The following is a 13,315-nucleotide window of genomic DNA, read 5'->3' as shown; positions in this document are numbered from 1 at the left end:
TGGTTCCACTCCAACCTCACTTAGTCCCCACTTCCACCTCAACAAAGTGTTCTTTATACAGAAATCTCCTGAACAGAAGTCTCTCTATTTACATTATAGGGAGGGACCATTCTCTGTCTGGCTTATTGCACATTCATAACACCCTGTGTCTTTTGCAGTGTCCTGTATTCTCCTCACAGACACACAGAAACAGGGAACAGTGACATGCAGCAGCAGCAAGACAGACACGCTGTCAAAGAATACCTCCCATTCGACCACTCCCATGAATCTTTGGGGGGGTACCTTAGATGCCTGCCAAATGTACGCTACGGATGTGAAAGCAATTTTCTTCACAGGAAATACTAAAAAAAGTGGAAGGCAGTTTTAATTTGGGGGGGGGGTGTTACAGCTTATTCATCCTCCTTGCAAAGAAGAGACGTGGCCTCTCCCAGAAGGTACGCTCTTTCTCACTCTCTCTCACACACACAGATCCCGCGAAGAGCCCTGTAGTTTGATCAAGCCCATCTAGTCCCGCACCCTGTTAGAATCATAGAATCGTTGAGATGGAAGGGGACCCTGAGAGTCATCGAGTCCAACCCCCTGCAATGCAGGAATCTCAGCACTGTCTCCTCATGGTGGCCAAGCCTGCAAGGAGGATGGGAGCCCAAGAGCATCTCTCCCCTTCTGGCGGCTTCCGGGAACTGCTATTCAATTAAGCATAATAATAAAAATAATAACAATAAAATTTTATTTATATCCCACCCTCCCCAGCCGAAGCTGGGTTCAGAGTGGCTAACAACAGTAAAATGATACAACATTCTAAAATCATTTCATTATAAAATCAGTTCACATCAGATTAATGGCAACCATTGGGCTAGAGTTCTGTGAGGATTGCCAAGGGAGGGGGTCAGGCTGTGCCTTGGCCAATGGCCTGGTGGAACAGTTCTCTCTAGCAGACCCTGCGGAAAGATGTCAAGTCCGGCAGGGCCCTAGCCCAGAGCGTTGCACCAGATCGGAGCCACAGCCGAAAAAGCCCTGGTTCTGGCTGAGGCCAGCCTAACCTCTCTGTGGCCTGTGACCTTCAAGATGTTTTTATTTGAAGACCGTAAGTTTCTCTGTGGGACGTACCAGGAGAGGCGGTCCCGTAGGTACGAGGGTCCTAGGCCGTATAGGCCTTTAAAGGTTAAAACCAACACCTTAAACCTGATCCTGTACTCCAGTGCAGCTGGTATAGTACCGGGTGAATGTGATCCCACAGGGAGGACCCCGTAAGGAGTCTCGCCGCGGCATTCTGCACCCGCTGGACTTTCTGGGTCAGTCTCAAGGGCAGCCCCATGTAGAGCAAGTTACCAAAATCCAGTCTGGAGGTGACCATTGCGTGGATCACAGTGGATAGGTCAGGACGAGAGAGGTAAGGAGTCAACTGCTTAGCCCACGCTGGCTATCACCTCTAGAAGTTATGACTGTAAAGAAAACTAATATGAGAAGTAAGTGGATAACATATGGTCAATTGCTATTTAAAGAAGGAGAAAAATGGAAGATAAAACCTTATGAGCAGGTTAAAGAACATGTATATGATTGGTTGCATTACTTCCAAATAAATGAGATGTTTAGGAAAGATGGTAAAGAACGAGGTTTTGTGGACAAGGATTCTAAATTTCAAAGTGAAGTTATAGATAATGATGGTAAAAATCTATCCAAAATGTATAAACTGTTCTTAGAATGGAATTTGAAGGATGAAGAAGTTAAATCGGTAATGATTCGTTGGGCCAGAGATGTGGGTTATAATATACAATTTGAGGACTGGGGAAAATTATGCAAGGAGGGCTTAAAATTTACTGCTTGTATGACGTTAAAAGAGAATGTGATGAAAATGTTCTATGGATGGTATATGACACCGGCAAAATTAGCAAAAATGTATAAGACATGCAATAAGTGTTGGAAATGTAAAGATAAAGAAGGTACTTTTTATCAAATGTGGTGGGAATGTAAGAAAGTGAAAGACTTCTGGGAAAAGATATACAATGAACTGAAGAAGATTTTAAAATATACATTCACAAAGAAACCAGAAGTCTTTCTGTTAGGAATAGTAGGAAATGAGATAAAAAGAAAAGATTGTAAATTTTTTCAATATGCAGTAACAGCAGCAAGAGTGTTACTGGCCCAGAAATGGAAACAACAAGAAATACCGACTGTGGAAGAATGGAGAATGAAACTGTTAGATTACGCAGAGCTAGATAAACTGACAGGGAAGATTAGATACTTAAGAGACCAAACGTTCATCGAGGATTGGGGGAAATTTGTGGAATATCTGGAATATATAAGTGAGGGACAGATGACGCTTAAGGGATTTAAAGAAGCACTGTGAAAAAAGTAAGAAGTATTGTCTAAAGGGAATAGGAAAAAAGAGATAAATAATGTCAATATAAATCTGAGAAATGTGTAATTAAAATTATAACTATGGATGATTTACGGAACAGCTGAGGGAAGTCCAAAAAAGAAATAAGTTGTGAAAAACGATGTGAAACTAATATATTTTGTTTTGTTTTGTTTATTGATGTTAATTAATAAAAATTTATATGCAAAAAAAAGGAGTCAACTGCTTAGCTTGGCGGAAATGAAAAAATGCCGCCTTTGTTATAGCTGCAATCTGCACCTCCATGGAAAGGTGTCGAAGATTACACCCAAACTCTTAACGAACAGTGCTGGCACTAATTGTGCTCTCGCAAGAGATGGGAGTTGCCGCCCCCAATCCCCTATCGTCCCAACTCAGTCAAAGGACCTGTGTCTTCGAAGGATTTAACTTCAACCGGCTCCCACGTAACCATCCAGCCACAGCTTCCAAACATCTGATCGGTGTGTCTGGGGCCGAGTCAGGATGGCCATCCATCAACAGATAGAGTTGGGTGTCATAATAATAATACGTTGTTATAATAATAATAATAATAATAACAACAACAACAACAACAACAACAACAACAACAACAACAACAACAACAACAACAACAACAACATTATTTATACCCGCTCATCTGGCTGGCTTTCACCAGCCACTAGGGCAGCTCCCAACAGAACATTTTTTAAAAAGCCAATGAAACATCAAACATTAAAAGCTTCTCCATACAGGGATGCCTTCAGATGTCTTATAAAAGTCAGATAGATGCTTATTTCATTGACATCTGACAGGAAAGCATTCCACAGAGCAGGTGCCACTACCAAGAAGGCCCTCTGCCTGGTTCCGTCATTGAGTTGATATAGAGCATCTGTCCTAAATTTGTCGGCTTCTGTCAAAGAAGCAGAATCGGGAAGTTTTTAATGTCTGTTGTCTTATTATGTTTTTATATTTTGCTGGAAGTCGCCCAAATTGGCTGGGGAATAATGATAATGATAATGATAATGATAATAAGGTGCCCCCGCCCGTACGGGCCAGTCTTGACAGACTCTGGGGTTGTGCGCCCATCTCACTCAAGAGGCCGGGGGCCAGCGCTGTCCGGAGACACTTCTGGGTCATGTGGCCAGCGTGAGAAAGCTGCATCTGGCGAGCCAGAGCCGCACACGGAAACGCCGTTTACCTTCCCGCCAGTAAGCAGTCCCTATTTATCTACTTGCACCCGGGGGTGCTTTTGAACTGCTAGGTTGGCAGGCGCTGGAACCGAGCAGGGGGAGCACACCCCGCCGCGGGGATTTGAACTGCCGACCTTTCGATCGGCAAGCCCTGGGCGCTGAGGCTTTTACCCACAGCGCTACCCGCGTCCCATATAATAATAATACCACTTGTTCAATCTGAAAATTTATTTGTACCAGTGCATTTGGGAGCATCAGAATAACTTGAGGTAATATATTCATACAAAAGCTTTGCTCCCGATTCCTTGCAATCCTATCGGCTGAATTTGATCCAAGTCCTGGGATAACTCAGTTGGTAGAGCATGAGACTCTCGGGGTTGTGGGTTCGAGCCCCACCTTGTCAAAAAGATTCCTGCATTATAGGGTTTTCGGCTAGATGACCCTCTTGGTCCCTTCCAACTCTATGATTCTGTGGTCTATGAACCTCCCTTATTCACAATGAGGGAGCCACTACAATTTTTTAAAGCAATTTCTTGCATAATAGGAGTTTGCCTTTATAAAATTGGAGAGCGAAAGAAGAAGGAATCTCAGGGTGGGCTTTTTTTGTGGGGGGCATGACTTTTCTGGTCAGTGGGCAGGAGGAGCTTGGGTCTGTGGGATATGAAATTCATAGCAGTCAGGTACAACATTCCTAGAGTGGACATGCTAGGGGATGCTTTGTGCCACCCAGGAGAAAACTTCCTCTTTCCTCCTGAGCTGGGACAAGCGCTTCCTCTACATGTGACTTGAAATAGGTGTGGCCTATTCTGGGTGGTGGAGCGCACCTCCTCCATGTGCTTCATTATTTCTTCTCCATTTTGTTTTTTTCTATGTGTTAGGAGAAGTGACTGCTCAGTCGCAGTCACTTGGGACTAACTCCCTTAGATTATAGTTTATGTATAGATATAGATATAAATATCAATATATACTTTTGTAACTTACACCTGCCTTCAGAAATCTAATTGTGAACTGAATGAAAATGAATAAACTACTTTTATATTGATTTTAAAAAGATTGTCGTGTCTACACTTCTAAAGAGGGATAACAAGGGATCTTATCGGGAACCTTAAATAGCGAGGCTCAGATGAGCCTGCAACAAGCTTACCACTGTGCAAATTTGAAAAGGAGAATGTTTGAATTATGCTAATATACAGAACTTGTTAACACAAGTTAGTAAGGATATCATCAAATAATATATCCTCTCCTGCCTTTCTAAACATTCCCACAAGTCAGTCTCTAGCTAGAGATTTGCCATCCCCTTGTCTCAGCCCAGATTTGGGTCTCTGCCTCCTGAGAGTTTAGACACACAGGGTCGAGACATGTTGACTGCAGCAGCCAATGGCTCCCTCGCATGTGTGAACAGCCTGGATGGCCGCTGTCAGAGCCAGAGAAATGATGGATATCAGGCCGACCCTGCATTCTTATCCCTTGCCCCAGGTTCTCCCCACAGTGAAATAAACATTTTTATACATATGAAAAACAAATCATGGATTGAGAACACATGGATTGTTCACCTCTGTTCAGAAATCTGCTTTTAAAGTATGTCAATTTATTTGTATGTCAATATATTTGGGTTTCTTTATAAGGCAGAAGTGACGAGCTGCTCCCTAAAAATGAGCTCTGTATCAACAAAAGTTTTACCTATAATTATTCACAATGAAAAGTTGTAAGAAATGTGAGATTTTGCACCCTTGAGCTTTTGAACTACACCTCTCATCAACCTTGACCATCTGGGCTGAGTCTTATGGGAGTTGTTACCCAACATCTGAGCAACCCCATGTGGGAGATCCCTGCTCTATACTTTTTTTATTTAATTTCTATACCACTTTATATTTTTTTTAAAAACCTCAAAGCGATTTACAGCATACTAAATCAATAAAACATAAATAAAACCATGTGAAAATGTGAAATATAGAGTATACGGTCAAAGCAACGTAACAGAAAGCTAAACTATTATCTTAAAGATTTCAAAACAACACATTACAAAGGAGGTCAACTACAGAATACATATTTCACATAGCAGGGCTGGGTGAGTCTGGGCCCCGCCCCCTAGGCCAGGTGGGAAAGGCCTTGCAGGGAGTGGTATATAGATGGAATCTTACCCCCAAAATGCTTGCTAAAATGTATAAAGGGAAAACATCAACCTGTGGGAGATGTAAAAAAGTGGAGGGGTCATACTATCATATGTGGTGGACCTGTGTAGCCATTGGCAAATACCGGAATGACATTTATAACGAGTTTAAGAAACTATTTAAAATTACTTTTAAAACAAAATGCCAAAGGTTTTCCTACTTGGTATATTACCATCAGAAATTAAAAAAGTTATAAGATCATTATTTATGTATGATATAACAGCAGCTAGAACCCTTATAGCAAGGAACTAGAAAAATGAAACGCTCTCAGAGATTACAGATGGGCAGATACTCATGTTATGATATCTACAATTAGCAAAACTGATGAGATCAGTTAGAGGAATATGGAAACAAAAAACAACTAGAGAATGGATAATATTTAAGAATTATGTAAAACTTTATTGTACAAATAACTCCATATGAGCAGAAACTGAGTGATATTTGTAAAGAAAAGGAATGTATACAAAGCAGAAAGAAATGATATTATATAATGTAAGCCTGGGTAAAAAAGAATGTTATATCAAACAGTAGAATGAGCGGGATGGGAATGATTGTGTCGAAGAGTACTTTTACTATGTAAATAACTTTGTCTTTTACTCTTACTATTATTTCTTGGTTTCTTCTCTTTGTTACTTCTTTATTTTTTATTTTCTTCTTTCTTTATAAATTTTCTATTTTCTATTATTTTCTCCCCCCCCCACCTGTTAAGAGATTGTACATAATGTTTGTATAGACATGCAATTTTTTTAATCAATAAAGAATATTATTATTTTTAAAAAAGGTTGCCATTAACTTAATCTTCATTAGATCTGCTTTTAGCACAAGCATGTGCCACTTCCACTGCCCATCTTCCAATAAAGAGTAGCAAGCACATGTATCCTGTAGACGCAGTTGGCTCTTCCTGTTCGACGTCGCTAAGACTCCTCCCCTAACGAAACAACAGCCTCCTTTTAAGCACCCCGACCGTCCCTCCACCATTGCTCCCAAGGCACATGTGAGATACACGTGCTTCGCTCTAAGGCCTCCTGAATCATCTTGCACTCCAAGACAAAGGGATGCACTACAGTTAAAAGCACGCTCGCTAATTACAGGCGCACACTAAGGAGAAACAACAACTAGCCTTGCAAGGAAGCATCCCCTCTACTTCTCTTCCCTTCTCCCCTCGCCCCCACCCATGGGCCTGGCCCATGCTTGCTCCCCTAAACCGAAACCTCATCAGGGACCCAACTGAGGACAGCTGCACTGAGACGCATTTGTGGGAGCCTCAATCTGAATCTTCCCAGGAGCAGGAGGACTGTATAGATTTGGAACAGTGATTTGCAAAAGAACATAGTTCAGAAGGCAGAAGCTGGGAAATACTGGAGGGGGAACAGCTTGCAGAAGAACCACTGGGAGAGAGAGAGTTAACTGTCTCTGGAAAGCATCCATCTGCTTTCCCCAAGGTCAGGGAGAGCTGCCAAAGTGGCAGGACAGAAAGCACAGAGGGAACGAGCTCAGATTACGAGACGCAGAAGTGAAGGGGGTGACTAGGGATGTGAGGGAGTGGACCTCTTCATTGGAAGCACCGCCATTCCTAAAATACATGTTCTTTGTTCTGTTGCTGGGATCATTAAAGTTTCTAACTGGTGAGACTTCCGGAGGCAGCGCCATCGGCAATGGCGGATTCCCTCTCCAAAACCGCAGGCGGGTGAAGCCTGCGACCGTGGGACTCGGCGGGCACCTTTGCGCCCCCCCCCCGATCGGCAAAGGAACCCTGCAAAGGGCTCTGGAGCGAGAAGGGGTGTCTGGCGCGCTGCTGAGAGTCAATCGCTACCTCTGCGGAGCGAAGCTGCACAGCTGATGCCGGAGAGCGCTGTCCTCTTTCCTGTGACAATTCGACTTTTAAACAACAACCCGTGAGTAGGAGAATTGAAAGATCGGGAGATCAAAGGAATCGCTCCTTTGATCAAAGGGACAAACTTGAATTTGGCACTGAAGCGGGAAGATGTAAGCAGGAAGTCCGCCTTCCGCTTTTTGTAAATAGACTGAAGCAAAGATCTTGCAAGCTAAATAGCCTGGAAAATTGACTCTAAGATTGAAATTTCCTTCATCTATAACCATCAAAACCCCCCTTGACAGCAGGAGAAAAGGGGGGAAGAAATTTTGACCTCTTGATCCTGCAGAGAGAGTGAAAGAATATAAGCTTCCATCGTCCCAAACCTGGGGACGGAACATCAGGACAGAAATTGTCGGAGATGTCCATTAATTGAAAACGGAAACACTTTTGACAGATAGAAACAAAAGAGAAATAAAATAATTCTAATGCTGCTTTCTGCTTGTTTGTATTGTATTGTAAGGAAACAAAGTACTTGAAAATCGAAAGTAAATTTCCTTTTGTTGGATACATTTTAAAGATGGACGTTAAATAGTAACTGAGGGATTTTTATTTTTCTTTCTGTTATTTTTGTATTTTTCTTGTGTTTTTTGTTTATCGTTTTGTAACTTTTTTCTTGTTAAAATTTAATAAAATATCATTTTAAAAAAAATAAAGTTTCTAACTGGTAAGGAGACTCCTTTTCCTTTGTTCTGCTTATCTACGGCCAAGGGGGAAGGAAGCCAATTCCCTGAAGCCTGATAGATGCTGATCCACAAGACAAGGGCAACCCATCATTTTGGCAGTGAAGGGTGGGGGTCAAAATTCAACAGATTCATCATACACCTTGAGCATTCCAGATTCACACTTCCCCCGTTTATCTAGCAACAACTTGCAACTTACTTTGTACATTTAGTATATGTGACCTTTATTACTTTAATACATATATTGTTGCTGTTTAGTCATATCTGACTCTTCACGACCCCATGGACCAGAGCACGCCAGGCACTCCTGTCTTCCACTGCCTCCCACAGTTTGGTCAAGCTTATGCTGGTAGCACTATCTAACCATCTCGTCCTCTGTCTTCCCCTTCTCCTTGTGCTCTCCATCTTTCCCAAAATCAGGGTCTTTTCCAGGGAGTCTTCTCTTCTCATGAGGTGTATTGCAGCCTCAGCTTCATGATCTGTCCTTCCAGTGAGCACTCAGGGCTGATTTCCTTAAGAATGGAAGCGTTTGATCTTCTTGGGACTCTCAATAGTCTCCTCCAGCACCATAATTCAAAAGCATCAATTCTTCAGCGATCAGCCTTCTTTATGGTCCAGCTTTCACTTCCATACATCTCTACTGGGAAAACCATAGCTTTTACTATACGGACCTTTGTTGGCAAGGTGATCTCTCTACTTTTTAAGATGCTGTCTAGGTTTGTCATTGCTTTTCTCCCAAAAAGCAGGCATCTTTTAATTTCATGGCTGCTGTCACCATCTGCAGTGATCATGGAGCCCAAGAAAGTAAAATCTCTCACCGCCTCCATTTCTTCCCCTTCTATTTGCCAGGAGGTGATGGGACCAGGGGCCGTGATCTTTTTTTTTTGATGTTGAGCTTCAGACCATATTTTGCACTCTCCTCTTTCACCCTCAATAAAAGGTTCTTTAATTCCTCCTCACTTTTTGCCCTCTTTCACCCTCAATAAAAGGTTCTTTAATTCCTCCTCACTTTTTGCCATCAAGGTTGTGTCATCTGCATATCTGAAGTTGTTGATATTTTTTCTGGCAATCTTAATTCCGGCTAGGGATTCATCCAGCCCAGCCTTTTGCATGATGAATTCTGCATATAAGTTAAATAAGCAGGGAGACAATATACAGCCTTGCCGTACTCCTTTCCCAATTTTGAGCCAATCAGTTGTTCCATATCCAGTTCTAACTGTTGCTTCTTGTCCCACATAGAGATTTCTCAGGAGACAGATGAGGTGGTCAGGCACTCCCATTTCTTTAAGAACTTGCCATAGTTTGCTGTGGTCCACACAGTCATACGGTTTTGCGTAGTCAATGAAGCAGAAGTAGTTGATTTTCTGGAACTCTCTAGCTTTCTCCATAATCCAGCGCATGTTTGCAATTTGGTCTCTGTTTCCTCTGCCTCTTCGAAATCCAGCTTGCACTTCTGGGAGTTCTCGGTCCACATACTGCTTGAGCCTTCCTTGTAGAATTTTAAGCGTTTAAGCGTTAATACATATATATGTGTATACAAATTTAAATACCAACACCAGAACAACACATGGGTTCCATGTATATAAAACTGAGTACTGCCTTGAGGAGTTTCTTGATGTGAATTAAATAGTGAACCTTGAGTGGAACGCTGCATACATTTATATGGCTTTTCATATGTGTGAATTTGCTCATGAATATTAAGGTCTCCACACTGTCTGAAGTTCTTTTCACACTCCTTACATTTAATTGGTTCCTGCCCTTTAAGAGTTTGTTGATGTATTTTACGTTTTCCACTTTCACTGAAGTTCTTTCCATATTCAGTCCATTGAAATTCTACCCCGTGTGAGTTCGTTGATGTCTTCTAAGTTTTCCACTTTCAAGGAAGCTCTTTCCACACTCCATGCACTGAAATGGTTTCTCCCCTGTGTGAGTTCTTTGATGTATTCTAAGGGACCAACTACGACTGAAACTCTTACCACATTCAATACATTTAAATGGTTTCTCTGCCGTATGAGTTCGTTGATGTCTTTTGAGGTCTCCATTTTCACCAAAGCTCTTTCCACATTCAATGCATATAAATGGTTTCTCCCCCATGTGAGTTCGTTGATGTATTCTAAGGGTCCAACTACGACTGAAGCTCTTACCACATTCGATACATTTAAATGGTTTCTCTGCCGTATGAGTTCGTTGATGTCTTTTAAGGTCTCCGTTTTGAAAAAAGCTCTTTCCACATTCAATACATTTAAATGTTTTCTCCCCTGTGTGAGTTCGTTGATGTATTCTAAGGGCTCCATTTTTACTGAAGCCCTTTCCACATTCAATGCATTTAAATGGTTTCTCCCCTGTGTGAGTTCGTTGATGTATTCTGAGGGATCCATTTTCACTGAAGCTCTTTCCACATTCAATACATTTAAATGGTTTCTCCCCTGTGTGAGTTCGTTGATGTATTCTGAGGGATCCATTTTCACTGAAGCTCTTTCCACATTCAATACATTTAAATGGTTTCTCCCCTGTGTGAGTTCGTTGATGTATTCTAAGGGTCCAACTATGACTGAAGCTCTTACCACATTCAATACATTTAAATGGTTTCTCCCCTGTGTGAGTTCGTTGATGTATTCTAAGGGTCCAACTATGACTGAAGCTCTTTCCACATTCAATACATTTAAATGGTTTCTCCCCCATGTGAGTTTGCTGGTGTCTTCTAAGGTGTCCACTACGACTGAAGCTCTTTCCACATTCAATGCATTTAAATGGTTTCTCCCCAGTGTGAGTTTGTTGATGTATCCTAAGTGCTCCATTCCGACTGAAGTTCTTTCCACACTCCATGTATTCAAATGGTTTCTCTCCTGTGTGAGTTTGTTGGTGTATCCCCATTCTTCCACAGTGACTCTTCCCAATGAATTCACAGATGGCTCCGTAGAATTTTGCACACAATCTTCCTCACCTGTTTGGGAGTGGGGGGGCGGGAGGAGAGAATCCTGTTAGACTTTTAAGAAAGACAAGAACTGAAATGAACACACATCAATCCCCATGTGCACCTTCTCTTATTTTCACTCCCTCTTCATTGTCCACTGTCTCCATGTTCCAAATTTTTAGGAATGAAGATGAGATAATGGCAAGAGCAACCTATGATCACTCCATTCACACTTAAGAGAGCAGCATCATTTTATAGTAGAGATCTACGGTGGAACTGGCTTATAAGACACATCTGTCTTATAAGGAAATGATCTCAGGCTCCAACAGCAGTCTCTCCTGTGAGTAAGAAGTAAAACTGAAGTGTTCTTATGCCACATGTAACTGTAAAAATATTGCAACATATTAGAACCTAAACAGAGCCTGCTGGATTGGGAAAAAGCCCACTCACTCTCACACAGAAACCCCTGTCTGTAAGACTGGCAAGTTCACACAATTTGCTTATAATACTGGCCACCCTCGGTCTTCATATGCCCAATCCTATGTGTAGAGCCTCCAGCCACAGGAATTGTGTATCATGATAACGGGTCCTTTGTCCCGAAAGCCCACCAAACTGGGGAGGTGCATGAATCTACTTTATTTTGATGCTGGTGGAATGTATCACTCTGACCTAGTCTTTAAAAAAATAAAAGTAACACAAACTACTTAAATATATGAAGTATACATAATGACGGGAAGCATTTCCATAGCCCCCTTCACCCATTTTTCTGGATTGGTGTGCAACATCATTATCATCACTTAATCCTGCAGTGGAAATAACAATAGAGATTTAAAAGCATAGAGGAAGATAATATGCCCCCACTTCTTTATGAAAGGGATCCCAAAAACAAAGAGCTGCTTTGGATTTCTCTGGTGTACAGTGGTGCCCCGCAAGACAAACGCCTCGCAAGACGGAAAACCCACTAGACGAAAGGGTTTTCCGTTTTGGAGGTGCTTCGCAAAACAAATTTCCCTATGGGCTTGCTTCGCAAGACAAAATGTCTTGCGAGTTCCTGTGGGTTTCCCCCCCTTCCCCCCTTTTCCTAAACCACTAAGCCGCTTATCAGCTGATCCGCTGATAAGCCGCTAATAGCGCTAATCCGCTAAGCTGTCAATGGGCTTGCTTCGCAAGATGAAAAAACCGCTATACGAAGGGCCTCACGGAACGGATTAATTTCGTCTTGCGAGGCACCACTGTATATGATTGGTCGAAATCGAAATGCTTTGTTTGAAATTATATAAATACCAATGCCTGGACCACATATGTGGTGGAGGTGTGAGGAAATTAAGAAATTTTCTATAGTAGTACACGAAGAACTAGAGAAGATGTTGAAAATATCAATAACAAACAAACCAGAGGCATATCTCCTTGGATTGACAGATGATGAGATGCCACGGGGGGGGGAGAGAATTTTTCCGTATGCAAGTCCAGCTGCTAGAATAGTGATTGCTGCTAGGTGGAAGCCAAAAACTATACCCACAAAGGAGGAATGGATTTGTAAACTAAATGAATATTTAATTCTGGCAAAATTAACTGTTATAATAAGAAATCAGTTAAATCAAAAATTTAAAAAGGAGTGGAAATGTTTTGATGAATATATTGCAAAATATTGCTCAAAAATATATATGCTAATATGCCTAGATTAAAATGTGACGTACTGGATAGAAGAATAATTAGTAAGCAAAGATAATAAGAATATGTAGATGATTCGAGAAGGTTGTAGAATGAAAAGATTATTGTAAAGTGTAGAATGTGGAGGAAATTGAGTGGGGGCGGAGGGAAGTGGGAGGAAGGAGAAAAGAATAATATGATGGACTGAGGAAATAGAAATGTAAATGTATGGGGGGATGGGGAGGAAATGGTGTTGGCTTTGGTATATCTGTATTGTAAAGTAATATGTGAAAACCAATAAAATAATTTAAATGGGGGGGGGGGAGAGTCAAAGCCATGAACATGATAATCTGACATATCAGGATCTGTACCAAGTAATATTTAATGACCATGTCCTTCATGGATCACTGCCTTGTCATGGCAAAGGGGCTTGAATAACTCAGAGACGCTATGAGCTATGCCCTGCTATGAGCTATGCCGT

The 13,315-nt window shown here is 41.7% G+C and overlaps 1 protein-coding gene and 1 long non-coding RNA gene across 2 annotated transcripts in view; both read right to left on the bottom strand.

Moving 5' to 3' along the window:
* The window catches only part of LOC310838113, a 76,860-nt gene extending 69,702 nt beyond the window's left edge, over positions 1-7,158 (bottom strand). The window contains exon 1 of the long non-coding RNA XR_014560684.1: positions 5,224-7,158. This is a non-coding gene — a long non-coding RNA (uncharacterized lncRNA). The remainder of the gene's footprint in view (positions 1-5,223) is intronic.
* A 2,734-nt stretch (positions 7,159-9,892) lies between these two features.
* LOC310835743 (uncharacterized protein) overlaps positions 9,893-13,315 on the bottom strand; it is a gene marked incomplete at its 3' end in the record, with an annotated part of 137,127 nt that continues 133,704 nt past the window's right edge. The window contains exons 6-8 of the mRNA XM_083720695.1: positions 10,156-10,775; positions 9,983-10,075; positions 9,893-9,905 (exon numbers count right to left, since the gene is read on the bottom strand). Coding sequence (XP_083576821.1) covers positions 9,893-9,905; positions 9,983-10,075; positions 10,156-10,775 — 726 coding nt within the window. The remainder of the gene's footprint in view (positions 9,906-9,982; positions 10,076-10,155; positions 10,776-13,315) is intronic.

This window comes from Podarcis gaigeae (assembly GCF_964106915.1).
Source record: "Podarcis gaigeae genome assembly, chromosome: 2".
In the NCBI taxonomy this organism is placed as follows: domain Eukaryota; kingdom Metazoa; phylum Chordata; class Lepidosauria; order Squamata; family Lacertidae; genus Podarcis; species Podarcis gaigeae.
This window is presented reverse-complemented; position numbering and strand designations above follow the sequence as displayed.